This window comes from Erinaceus europaeus, chromosome 17, assembly GCF_950295315.1.
Source record: "Erinaceus europaeus chromosome 17, mEriEur2.1, whole genome shotgun sequence".
Taxonomy (NCBI): domain Eukaryota; kingdom Metazoa; phylum Chordata; class Mammalia; order Eulipotyphla; family Erinaceidae; genus Erinaceus; species Erinaceus europaeus.
The window spans coordinates 60,813,960-60,827,150 of record NC_080178.1 but is presented as its reverse complement, the minus strand read 5'-3'; the positions used below and the strand labels follow the sequence as shown (position 1 = coordinate 60,827,150).

The 13,191-nt window shown below is 45.3% G+C and overlaps 1 protein-coding gene across 1 annotated transcript in view; it reads right to left on the bottom strand.

The window, feature by feature from the left end:
- The window catches only part of LOC103111037 (guanylate cyclase D-like), a 39,073-nt gene that overhangs the window by 9,688 nt on the left and 16,194 nt on the right, over positions 1-13,191 (bottom strand). Inside the window, exons 13-16 of the mRNA XM_007520256.2 lie at positions 9,178-9,341; positions 8,578-8,770; positions 3,735-3,909; positions 1,603-1,701 (exon numbers count right to left, since the gene is read on the bottom strand). Coding sequence (XP_007520318.2) covers positions 1,603-1,701; positions 3,735-3,909; positions 8,578-8,770; positions 9,178-9,341 — 631 coding nt within the window. The remainder of the gene's footprint in view (positions 1-1,602; positions 1,702-3,734; positions 3,910-8,577; positions 8,771-9,177; positions 9,342-13,191) is intronic.

Genomic DNA, 13,191 nt, shown 5'->3' with positions numbered 1-13,191 from the left:
AAGCCCACCCTGAAAGAAGTTCTGAAAGGTTTTCCATAAATAGACCACCATAAATATGCCATGTATCAGAACACTCTAAAAATCTACAATAATGACGTTAAAATATCTTCAATCTATGGTATCAACAAATGTCAGTGGCCTGAATTGACCTATTAAAAGACACAGAGTGGGAAGATGGATCAGAAAACACAACCCAACAATATGCGGTCTATAGGAAACCCACCTAATCGAACAAGACATACACAGATTCAAAGTGAAAGGATGGAAAACTACCATACAAGCCAATGGCCCACAAAAAAGGGCAGGAACAGCTATTCTCATATCTGACACATTAGACTTTAAAATAAATAAAATTTTAAAAAAGATAGGGATGGACATAAATCAAAGAGTGGGAAAATAAACTTTGCAAATTAAAAGAAAAAGAAAGGCAGTGAGCAGGCCACTACTTGGTGGAAGTGTGCCTAGTATTTGGTGACATCATCTGAAGCCTGTCACAGCCCTGATTCCAAATCGTAATCCACACAGTCCTGACTCTCTCAGCACCCTTTGCCTCTGGCCCCTCCCACAGGTAGTGGGTTACTAAAGCAGAGGCCTCCACAGACTGCTAGGAGGGCCACAAGATGACATGGGAAAACCTAGAATATAACTTCTACTTTTAGGGGAGTCTATGTATGAGGGCTGAGCAGATGAACATTTAGGACTTCCCAGCAGGAGGCAACACACATGAGGCTGCAGGGTGGCACTGGGTGAGCCTGGCATGCTCACTGCCAGACAGCTATGGACAGACGTTACAGGAATCTGACTTCTCAGCTGCACTCACCTAGTCATCAGACGGGCTCTCGCTGACAATCACAGCTTAAAGTAAATTCAAAGATACTTTTAAAATTTTTATTATGTTATTTTTTGATACTATTTTTAATAAAGATTGTAATTAAAAAGGGGGGCAGGCAGTGGTGCACCTGCTAGATCATACATGCTACAATGCTTAAGGACCCAGGTTCAAGCCCTTTCCACCTGCAGGGGAAAAATCTTCATGAATGATAAAGCAATGCTGTAGGTGTCCCTCTTTTTCTCTCCCTTGCTTTTCCCCCCTTCCTCTTGATTTCTTTCTGTCTCTACCTGATAAATAAATAATTTAAATATTAAAAAAAAACCCAAGAGGACAAACCTGACATCACTCTGGTACATGTAATGCTGAGGATCAAACACAGGGCCTCATGCTTAAGGGTCTGATACTTGATCTACTGTGCCATCTTTCCCAGTTGCAGTATTCAGAGGTTTTACAATGAGAGAGAGAGAGAGAGAGAGCCATGAAGACCTTTATTTTTTGTTGGAGAACACTAAGCGAGTCAGCTGCAGACAGGGCTAGGATCCAGATTTCCTGCTCTTTACTAAGTCTCTAGTGAGAATCTCGAAACCTCCATGGAAAGTTGGACATCCCAGCAGCATGCACAATCTCTTTACAGTTGCTTTGCTAACAGTTAAGGCACACTGCCATCAGGTGGAAGTGATCTGGTTACTAAGCACCATTTCAAACAGTCAGGCCACAGGGGTGTTTGACAGAGTCCTCCCCTGGATAGGACAGAAATTAGAGATACTCACGCAGTCCTGTGGATTCCATCCGCGATGCAGTGTTAACTGTGTCTCCAAAGAGGCAGTATCTGGGCATGGTGAGGCCCACCACCCCAGCCACGCAGGGCCCTGAAACCCAAATGTGCCCTGTGAACCCCAGCAGATCCTTGTGATAGTTCTGTTCCTCTCCACCCCCATTGCTATCCCCAGCTCAGACCTGGGCTCCTGCTAGGGGTGGGGGTGGAGATCTTCATGTCAGCCCAGGAAGAGGACTGACCCAGCCTGTAAGAATCTCAGGCAGCTACTCCACTAGGGAAAGACAGAAACAGGCTGGGGGTAATGATCCACCTGCCAATGTCCATACCCAGAGGAGAAGCAATTATAGAAGCCAGAACTCCCACCTTCTGCTCCCCATAAAAAATTTTAGTCCAACTCCCGGAGGGGAAGAAATGATGAGCAGAAGACTCTGAACTCCCATTCCACAAGGACCCAGAGGGAGAGGAGGAAAAAAGGAAGGACATTTGGAAGTTGTAGCAGGTGTAGGTGTGACTTAGATAAGAAGAGAAGGCAGGACCATTAAAAAAATGGGAGGCAAGTATATATAAATGTAAGAAGTTAAAAAAATAATAGTTAGCCTTGGGAGAATTACTACAGTCTCCAGTGGAGGAGACAGAGACACAGAACTCTGGTGGTGGGAACGGTACAAAATTATACCCCTGTTTTCTCATAATTTTGCAAGTCAATATTAAATCACTAATAAAAAAAAAGAGCCTTTCGTAGGTTGGCGTATGAGCATTGTCCTCAAGGAGAAGATGAGTGGGTGGAGGAACAGCTGAGTGTTCCTGGGGCCTGGCAGGGCCGGGGGGATGGGGTGGGATAGAAAGGCAAGGGCACTGGGGACTCAGGGCTGGGAGTTTGGGCTGACTTTATTCCATAGATAAAGTTATGGAGTGAGGCAGGGGTACCCACTCCCTCCCCAGAAGGCTAGATCAGAAGCCCTGAGGTCTTTCCCAGCCCTTCCCATCAACCACTGAAATGTTTACATGACCATAGCAGGTCTTTGCTCGGCCTCTTCCATCAGACTAAGGACTTAGAGGTGCTCCGTAGGTACTGAGACAAAAAATATATATATAAAGAAATAAATAAAAAATAAAAAGAGAAAAGGAAAAACAACCCATAAGGGGCTGGGTGGTGATGCAACCAGTAGAGGGTAGAGCACGCACACTGCCACGCACGAGGACCCGGGTTCAAGTTCCCTGCCCCCTTCCCCACCTGCACAGGGAAGCTTCATAAGCAGTGGAGCAAGGTGCAGGTGTCTTTCCTTTTCTCTCTCCCTCTCTGTCTCTTGCCCTCTATCAGGAAAAAAAAAAAAGGTCAGGGGGAAGGTGACCACCAGAAACAGTGGAGGTGGGGGTTGGGCGGTAGCGCAGTGGGTTAAGCACACGTGGCGCAAAGCGCAAAGATCCTGGTTCCAGCCCTTGGCTCCCCACCTGCAGGGGAGTCGCTTCACAGGCGGTGAAGCAGGTCTGCAGGTGTCTATCTTTCTCTCCCCCTCTCTGTCTTCCCCTCCTCTCTCCATTTCACTCTGTCTAATGCAACAAAGAATGACATCAACAATAACAATAATAACCACAACAAGGCCACAACATCAATAGCAACAAAAGGGGGGAAAATGGCCTCCAGGAGCAGTGGATTCATAGTGCAGGCACTGAACCCCAGCAATAACCCTTAAGGCAAAAAAAAGAAAGAAAGAAAGAAAGAAAGAAAGAAAGAAAGAAAGAAAGAAAGAAAGAAAAAGAAAAGAAACAGTGGAGGTATGCAGGCACCAACTCCTAGTTGTAACCCTAGTAGCTGAAAAAAAAAAAGTTAATCCGAGCCTCCAAGATACTGGGATCTACACTTAGCATAGAATATAGTGGTTACACAAAAGACTTCCATGCCATGAGGCACCAAGGTCCCAGGTTCAATCCCCAGTACCACTTTAAACCAGGACTGAGCAGTGCTTTAGTAAAAACAAAAATACACAGTAACATAGAATATTAAGATGATGGGGGAAAAAAAAAGAAATGTAATTATTTTTTCATTATCTTGTTTTAGAACCTTGGAATTCCAGAGACGGATCACTGTGACTGGGGACACTTTCTGCCCCACCCTACCTGTACCTGAGTGCAGGCCAGCCCTGATCCTGATGGGCACGTCAGGGGCATGCCGCATCCGGAAGTTGCCTGCAGAACTGAGCATGTCCAGGGCCATGTTGGCGATCTCAGCTGCATGCCGGTTCCCGTTGCGCCGAGGCAGCCCTGATGCCACCATGTAGGCGTCCCCGATGGTCTCCACCTGGAAGGCACAGCTCCAAGCTGTAGCACCAAGCACATAGAAGGGCTACCCACAGCTTCTCGGGGCTCTGACCCACCCTGAGCTCTCCGAACTGCAGTGTTGCCTCCACCAGGTCACTCAAGCAACGATGCATCTGTGTGTTTCAGACTCCTATGAGTGACTTGCAGAGGACTGTGCTTGTGTCCTGGGGTCCAAGCCCACAGACATGGTGCCACAGGGTCAGGCCAGGTTTGCCTCCAGAGGAGGATACATGGAACTATTGGTCTAAATCGAATTTCCCAATTTGAATGAAATGACAGTCATGAAAGAACCAGAACCAGGGGTGGCAGGCTGGACAGGCATGATGCCCCAGCAAAAATAAGTAGGAGGTTGAGTTACTTTGCTCAGTAGAGTGTACACAGTACCACATATGAGGACCTGGGTTTGAGTTCCCAGCCACCACCCGACAGCTCCATGCACAGGGCAAGCTTCACTAGTCGTAGAACAGTGCTATGGCGTCCCTCCTCTGCCTCTCACCCTCCATCTGAAGAAGAAAAAATAGACTCCACAACGTGTGGAACTGTGCAGATATGGTGCCCCAACAAAGCCCTAGTGGCTAAAAGAAAAACAGAAAAATAAGTAACTTCAAAAGAACAGAGATGTGAATTCTAACTCTCCCACCGGACTGTAGTATGGCCTTGGGAAGATCACTTACCTTTCAGAGCCTAAGTTCCCATCTTTACAGTGCCCAGGAGTTCAGTGAACTACTTACTCTGTGACAATCTCTGGGACTGGGCAGCTCTTTAGATGCTTAACTAATGGCTGGTGCATCCCATATGTCCTGCCCAGTACCCCCTAGGAATGCCCCCTCACCCTACATCTGCTCCTGTGGTCCATGAATGAGCTGAACACCTCTCACGGTGCTAAAGATAGAATGATCCTAAAGCATAAAGATTTATTTATTTATTTATTTATTTATTTATTTAATCAGAGCACTGCTCAGCTCTGGGTTATAATGATACTGGAGATTGAACCTGGGAGCTGAGACCCTCAGCCTTGAAAGTCGTTTGCATAACCATTGTGCTGTCTCCTCAGCCCTGACCCATTTTACAAAAGGGAACTGAAGATTTGGAGAGATGGAATAACTTGCCTGAGGCTGGGTGGCTGGCTGAACTCCCACCCTCACCCCACCACATACCCTGTTGCTGAGCTGGGCTCTGCTCTGGAGTTAAATCCAAAGTCTTGGAACACTAGGAATGGTCCTACCCTATGACCCAGCAATTCCTCTCCTAGGAGACAGAAACACCTATCAGTAGAGAACTGTGTATACCTATGTTCACTGCAGCAGAGTTTGTATTATGTGTGCTTAATCTGGTGCGCCACAGCCCAGCCCCCTTACAACAGCACAGTTTGTAATTGCAAGAACCTGGAAGAAACTCAGATGTCCAACATCAGGTGAATGGTTAAAAAAAAATGTGGTATAGTTAAGCGCACGTAGTATGAAGTGCAGGGACCAGCACAAGGATAGGTTAGAGCCCCCACTCCCCACCTGCAGGGTGTCATTTCACAAGCCGTAAAGCAGGTCTGCAGGTGCCTATCTTTTTCTCCCCCTCTCTATCTTCTCCTCCTCTCTCAATTTCTCTCTATCCTATCCAACAACAACAGCAACGACACCAAAACTGGGAAAAATGGCCACTAGGAGCAATGGATTCATAGTGTAGGCACGGAGCCTCAGCAATAACCTGGGAGACAAAAAAAATAAAGTGGTACATATATACATGGTGGAATACTACTCAGCTATTAAAAATGATGAAGTTGTCTCCTTTACATCCTCTTGGATGAAACTTGAGAACATCCTATTGAGTCAGAGAAGCCAAAAGGAGAGGACAAATACAAAATGATCTCACTTATTAGCAGGACTTAATAAAATAGGGACAAGGAGGGAGAGCACACAGTGAAACATGGACTGGATATGGTGTATTGCACTAAAGCAAAGGATTCTGGGTAGGGAGGGAGTGGGTGGGTAGGAAGAAAATGCTGGGGGCCTATTAGATAATGAAACCGTATGCATATACCAATGGTTGCATTGTAAAACACACACACACACTCTCTCTCTCCATATATATGTATGTATGTACAGATACAGATACATATATATACCTATATCTCACTCAACACCTGGTGGAGAGATCGCAGGCCTTACAGAACTGATGGCCTGGCTGCCGCCCAGCCTGCTGCAAATAAAGGGTCAGAACCCAAATGTGCTGGGGACGGAGGAGCTGGAGGTGGGGCAGGGAGTGATGAGAGACATGCTCACATAGGGAGGGGGTGTGGTTTTAGTTCACTGCTCTTGGCCAGAGTTCAGAGCAGATGAGGAGCCATGATTCAGAGCAGGCAGAGACATGCGTGATGGGAAGCAGAGGCTGACTCAGGATTCCTCAGAGCCACCTCAGCCAAACAGATGTGGAGTCTGTCCTGGAGGTGAATGGGCTGGGAGTGCACCAGGGGCAAGATGGATATGCAGAGGAGAAAGCAGAGGTCCAGAGAAGGAGTGCCATTTGCCCAAAGTCACACAGAAGCTGGTGGCAAACCCAGGACACGATCAAGAAGTGCACAGGTGTGGTGGGAAATCAGCTCAGCTGGCAGAGCACAGGACTTGTGTGTGCCAGAGGCTCCTGATGCCATATCTACCAGTGAGTTGCTCTCTCTCCCGGCCTCTTTTTTCTTTCTTTCTTTCTTTAAAATGTATTTATTTTAAAAAGGAGACATTAACAAAACCATAGGATAAGAGGGGTACAACTCCACACAATTCTCACCACCAGAACTCCGTATCCCATCCCCCCCACCATAGTTTTCCTATTCTCTAACCTTCTGGGAGTATGGACCCAAGGCCATTGTGGGGTGCAGAAGGTGGAAGGTCTGGCTTCTGTAATTGCTTCCCTGCTGGACATGGGCATTTACTGGTCGATTCATACTCCCAGCCTAATACTCTCTTTCCCTAGTAGGGTGGGGCTCAGGGGAAGTGACTCCCTGCCTCTTTCACATGAAGCTCTATCCCTTGTTAAATTAATAAAGTAAATCTTTAGAGGAGTAAATAAATCCTTAGTGCATTGGTTGCACACCAGATTTGCATACTGGAGGCCCTACCTCCCAGGTTCAGTCTGAAGCAACACCTCATGCCAGAACTGAGTGGTGCTCTGGTTCCAATCTCTCTCTCTCTCTCTCAAATAAATACATCTTAAAATTTTAAAAGAGGGTTGGGGGATAGAATAATGCTTATACAGAAGACTTTCATGTCTGGAATTCCAAGGTCCCACGTTCCACCCACACACACCATAAGCCAGAGCTGAGCAGTGCTCTGGTAAAATCATCATCATCATCATCATCATCATCATCATCATCATCATCATCATCATCATTTAAAAGAGAAGCACAGGGGCCAGATGATGAGTGTCTTAGTAGTTCCACTAATGCCCCTGGTACTTTCCCTAGTGCTCCCTTAGTGTCATCTCTAATCCACTTCCTGTCCAGCCATCACAACCCATCTGTGTCCTATACACTCACCAGACCAACTCTCGTAATCCACAACCTTCACTCTCCTGTTCCCTGTCTGGAGTAGCCACTCGGATCAGACAATGCTCAGAGATAGCAACTCCTCCAGGAAGCCTTCCACACTTACACATATCTTCACAGCTGGATCTGAGACCCTTATCAGTCTTTTCTGCCCGCCCCATCATCACTCTCATTGTTGACCTATAGCAGTGAGAGCTCCCTGGGGGGTAGAGACAGAGTGACTCCTCTGTCCCTGCCAAGCACAGTCTGACACAGAGGCTGCCAGCAAAAACAAAGCAAAACAAGACAAAACAAACACTTGTTAAAGGACGGACAAGGGAACTCCACAGTGGACTAAGGACAAAATGGTCCACTCTTCTCTAGCACACTTGTTCTAATGTGTCTGAAGCTTCTGCCATCTAGAGGAAAATTTATTCCCCACTTCTTGAATGTGGACAGGGTTTGATCTGCTTTGACCAAGAGACTGTTAGAAATAATATCATTGTGCTCTGGGAGGTGGCGCAGTAGATAAACATTGGACTCTCAAGCATGAAGTTCTGGGTTCAATCCCTGGCAGCACATATATCAGAGTAATGTCTTATTCTCTCTTTCTTAATAAATAAGTAAAATATATATTTTAAAAAACAAATAGTATCACTGAGCTGGGGAAATAGCATAGTGTGTGTACAAAAAGACATTCATGCCTGCAGCACCAAAGGCCCCAGGTTCAATCCCCAGCACCATAAGCCAGAGCTAACTAATGCTCTGATAAGAATAAATAATAGCATCATCCCATCTTTGATCTCAGGAAGCCTCTGTGACTCCACCTTCTCTTTCAGAAGCTTCCACATCACGTACACAGTACCCACTAGCCTTCTGGATGAGAGGAGGCCACTTGAAGCTGCAGAGTGTTGTCTCCATCAAGTATTCTGAGATTTGAAAGAGCTCAGCAAGGACTGATGGATTCACACACCTAAGTGAGTCCATCTGAGTCTAGAAAACTTTCCATGTGACCTGCGGACTTGTGAACAGGAACAAGTATGTGCACACTACTGAGTCTGAGGATTACTATTACGCAGCAACAGTGAACTGACACATGCATGAGCCTGTAACACTATTGCAGCAGTAAACTCTCACCTTATACACGTCGTAGCTGCTCAGGATAGCATCAAACAGCGTGTAGAGGTCATTAAGCAAGCCCACCACCTCCATGGGATCACTCAGAGCTGAGATGGTGGTGAAACCCACAATATCACTGAAGTAGATGGTCACCTGGTCAAAGTACTCTGGCTCCACAGCTGTCCCCATTTTCAGAGCTTCAGTCACAGATCTGTAAAGGTGGCAAGGGCCAGAGTCACAGACAGGAAGAGACCCCTGCCACTATCTGGAGCCCACTTGGGGGGAGAGGAGGGTGATCTTTGGTGACTTTCCAGGGATCTAGGAAAGGTATGTGGTGTATTATCCCTTTGTACTGCTACATCCTCTAAGTTGACATGAAGGACACTGTGCTCTGTCCTTGCTCCTAAGGGAGTAAGGCAACAGAAATGAAAAGCTTGTATGGCCAGCACAATGCCTGACACACATTATGGGCTCTGTGAAAATGTGTTGGCTAAATGAACAAAGGGCGGATTGAGTGAGTTCATGGGGCCCAGGTTTCTTGGGCACCTGCTATGTCTCAACTGCTGTGCCAGAGCCTCTGAGGCTGGAAGCTCAGCCCAGAGCTCAGGGGCCACTCACGGGGGCAGCATCTGTGACAGTAGCCTTTCTGTCTTCTGCCTCTCCTGCTCCAGTTCTTCAGTTCTTTCCTGAACCAGGTCCTCCAGGTTCTGGGAGTACGTCTCCAGCATCCGAAGCATGGAGTCAGCAACGCTGGTCTTCTTGCAGGGAGTGAGGCTTTTGAACTGAAGAGGGAAAGCTCAAGTCATCAGTTCACTTCAGTTCTCAGGTTGGAGGTCTGGGCTGTAGACACAGCCCTTGCCTGGAATGGCTGGATCAGTGGGGAACAGATGGCAGACAGGGAGGGCTGGCGGCTCTGAGGGGAAAAGTACGGATGACTGGCAGGGAAAACAGGCCAGCTCTGTGTGGGCAGGCAGACAGGGAGACACTTAGCAAAGGAACCTTTGCCTGGTACAGCACGTAATCCTACTGCATCGACTCTCAAAACACTGTGGAATAGACATGCCCTTCTCTCAATGATAGACAGACAGACAGACAGACAGACAGCCAGAAAATAGACAGAAGGTAGACAATAAATATGCTGGGTTGGTGAAATGAACAGGTGGATGACAGATGGATGAGATGATAAATAGAAAGAAAAGGGGCACAGAGACAGCTCACTGGGTAGGCCAGGTACCTTATCATATGCTTAGCCCAGGTTCAAGCTCTGGCACCATAAGGAAAGTGCTGTCATACAGGAGAATGCTCTGGAGTTGTGGTCTTTCTGTCTCTGTCTATCTGATTAGAAAAGTGGCTTGGAGGGGGTCAGGTGGTAGTGCAGCGGGTTAAGCACACGTGGCGCAAAGCGCAATGAACAGAGTAAGGATCCCGGTTCGAACCCCTGCTCCCCACCTGCAGGGGAGTCACTTCACAGGCGGTGAAGCAAGTCTGCAGGTATCTATCTTTCTCTCCCTCTCTCTGTCTTCCCCTTCTCTCTCCATTTCTCTCTGTCCTATCCAACAATGACAACATCAATAACAACAATAATAATAACTACAACAACAAGAAAACAACAAGGGCAACAAAAAGGGGGGGAAAAGCAAAAAAAGAAAAAAGAAAAGAAAAGTGACTTGGAATGGTGGAATGCTACATGTGAGGCCCCATCTTCACACACAGAATAAGGAAGTATGCAAGTTATATATACATATTAGTATATGTGTATGATTATATATGATTATATGCTATTTCCCTATCTCTATGTTTCTCTTTTTGTTCAAAGAATAGTTTGAGCACTAAGAAAAATAAAGTAATGTCGTAAAAATAAAGTAATAAATGAACACAACAGAAATAAGAATGAACAAAAAAATAGGAAGAAGAAGAAGAAATTAATGGATAGAACAGTACTATCAAATACTAGTTAGTCTTTAAAAAGTCTTTTTAACATAAAATATTTGTTACACTTAGGGTACCCACAGTACAAAATGAGGAACAGAGACTAACAAAAAAATACAAGCAAAATCAGTGAGGAAATTACTATAGAAACCTATCCCTACAAAATGACAGAAGCGAATGGGAAAAGTATCAATAACCTAAAACAACCTTAAAACAAAAGCCAGAATGAATGTAGGTAAACCATATATATCAATAATCACTCTAAATATGAATGGACTAAATCACCTGTCAAAAGACTCAGAGCAGCTAAATGGATTAAGACACATGGTTCATCTATTATATGTCTCCAGGGAACATACAAAGGAAAGAAACAGAAGCTTAATGTTAGAGGTTGGAGCAAGATGCTCCAAGTCAATAGTAGGGGGAAAAATGCAGGAGCAGCACTTTTGTTCTCAGATAAAATATATTTTCAGATAAAGAAAGTAAGTAGAGACAGAGAGGGATACTACATAATGGCCAAGGGATCAATCCAATAAGAAGACATAACTATTATGAATATATATATATATATATATATATATATTCCAAATTTAAGTGAGTCCAAATATATAAAACAAGTATTCACTGAAGTTAAGGAAGATATTGTCTGAAGACTAAATAACAGGCATCTGAATAATACATAGGTCATTGAGGAAATAAAAAAAAGAAATGAAGAATTTCCTCAATATTAATTAAAAAAACCCCAGAGAAAACAGCTATCAGACCCTATGGGATACAGCAAAAGCAACCCTCAGAGGGAATTTCATAGCAATACAGGCCCACATTAATTAAGAGTAGAAATCACTAATAAACCATCTAACAACCCAACTGAGCCAACTAGAAATCCGTATTTCTCCCAGGTCTGGAACTTCTGGGACTTTGCTTGTATTTCTTCATGCTTCTCTTGATCTCCTCCCCTGTGATACAGCTGCTGACCTTGAGACACCATTAATGACACAAAGCTGACTATAAAGTCATTATCTGTGAGAAGAGCTTCAGGTGTATAAATGGAAAATAGACTATGAAATAATTTGCCAAGGATCATGTATGGTGGAGCTGACTTTTAAACCAAAGTCTCTTCCATACTAGTTTTATTGTCAGTCACCCCCATTGAATCAATGCTTCACTTGAGTTTCTTTTTCCATTGTTTTCCTTGAGTTATCTAGGAACATAATCACAGAATCTGCAAATATCAATCATGGTTGCTCTCTCTCCCCCTCTCTTGATGTGAGGCACTGGGTGCTGATCCCAGGGCTTCATGCCTGCAAGATACCACCATTGAGTGATCTACCTGGGCCAGTATTTTTAAACTTACTTATTTATTTTTATATTACAGAATTATATGTCGACAGGGGTTTGAATCCACACCATTCCCACTACCAGAGTTATGAATCTTCAGTCTCCCCACTGCAATCCATCAAGGTTCCCCTAAGGTTGTAGACATGGGCAAACCATCTTCTCTACAACTATCTGTCCACATTTATATATAGTTGCCCGCCTTTTCTTTCTGATTCAATCCTCTCTTTCCCTTCAAACTGTTCATGATAACATAACTACCTCCATATGTCCCTCTCCTTTTCTTCTCTCTCTGGGTGCTGATGGAGCTGGAGTTCAGAGCCTTCTTACCTCCATCCTATCACTTCTCCCCCACTGGGAATAAGGATCAAGGTTGTTTTTGTGGAGCAGAAGGTAGAAGTTTTGGCTTCTGTAATTGCTCCTCTGCTGAGCATGGGCATTGACAGGTTGATCCATACCCTGTTACTATCTTTCCTTAGTGGACCAGAGCTCTGAAGATGTGAGGATTCAGGACACCACGGTGGGGTTGTCTGTCTGGGCCAGTACTATTTTGTATCCTTCATTTTAGAGAGGAAGAGACACAGAGAAGAGAGATACCACAGCATCTTGCTGTCATCTATGGAGCTTCCTCAGAGTTGTCCATGGTGCTCCCATGTGGTGCTAGGGCTAGAATTCCCGATCTCTATGTGATAAGGCACATATACTACTGGGTGAGCTATCTCTGGGCTTCATTGTCTTTCTTTCTAAGAGCCATTTCCCTGTATAATTGAATTGGCTAATGCTCCCAATGCCAAGTGAACCCAAACTCAAGTCTTCTGAAGCCAAGGTCATGCTCTTTCCCTTGTACCTCATTCACCCACACTCTTTCCCCCAGAGAACTGCCACTTTAGTTTTTTAAACTTGGTTATCTCACTTGATAGTCATAACAATCTGGCAAGTTAGGCCAGAGTTAATCTTCCCAGGAAACATCTAAGGAGGATGAGGTCCAACAGAGTATTCTACTTAGCCAAAGCCAGAGAGCAGTGAGTGGGAGCATGGATTTGAATGCAGATGACCTGAGGCAAGGCCCTCAGTGTGATGCAGTTCCTACCTCCTGTGTACTGAATGTGTCCTGTGGCCTTCTGTTCCTTCCTGCCACCCAGCATATAGTCACACCTCAATCAGGGCAAGACCCTCCTTCCCTCCAAGTTCCCCTTGCCACCACCACCACTCTAAGAGGGAGAGGGATAATCTCTAACTCCTGGAGAGATTCCAGCAGGGGTTTTAAGAACTGTGAGGTTTTAAGAACCTCCCTCATAGCAGCTACTAGAGCTCATCTAGTCCAAGTCCAGATTGTCCATCTGTGGAATGGAGTTACTGCCTGACTGA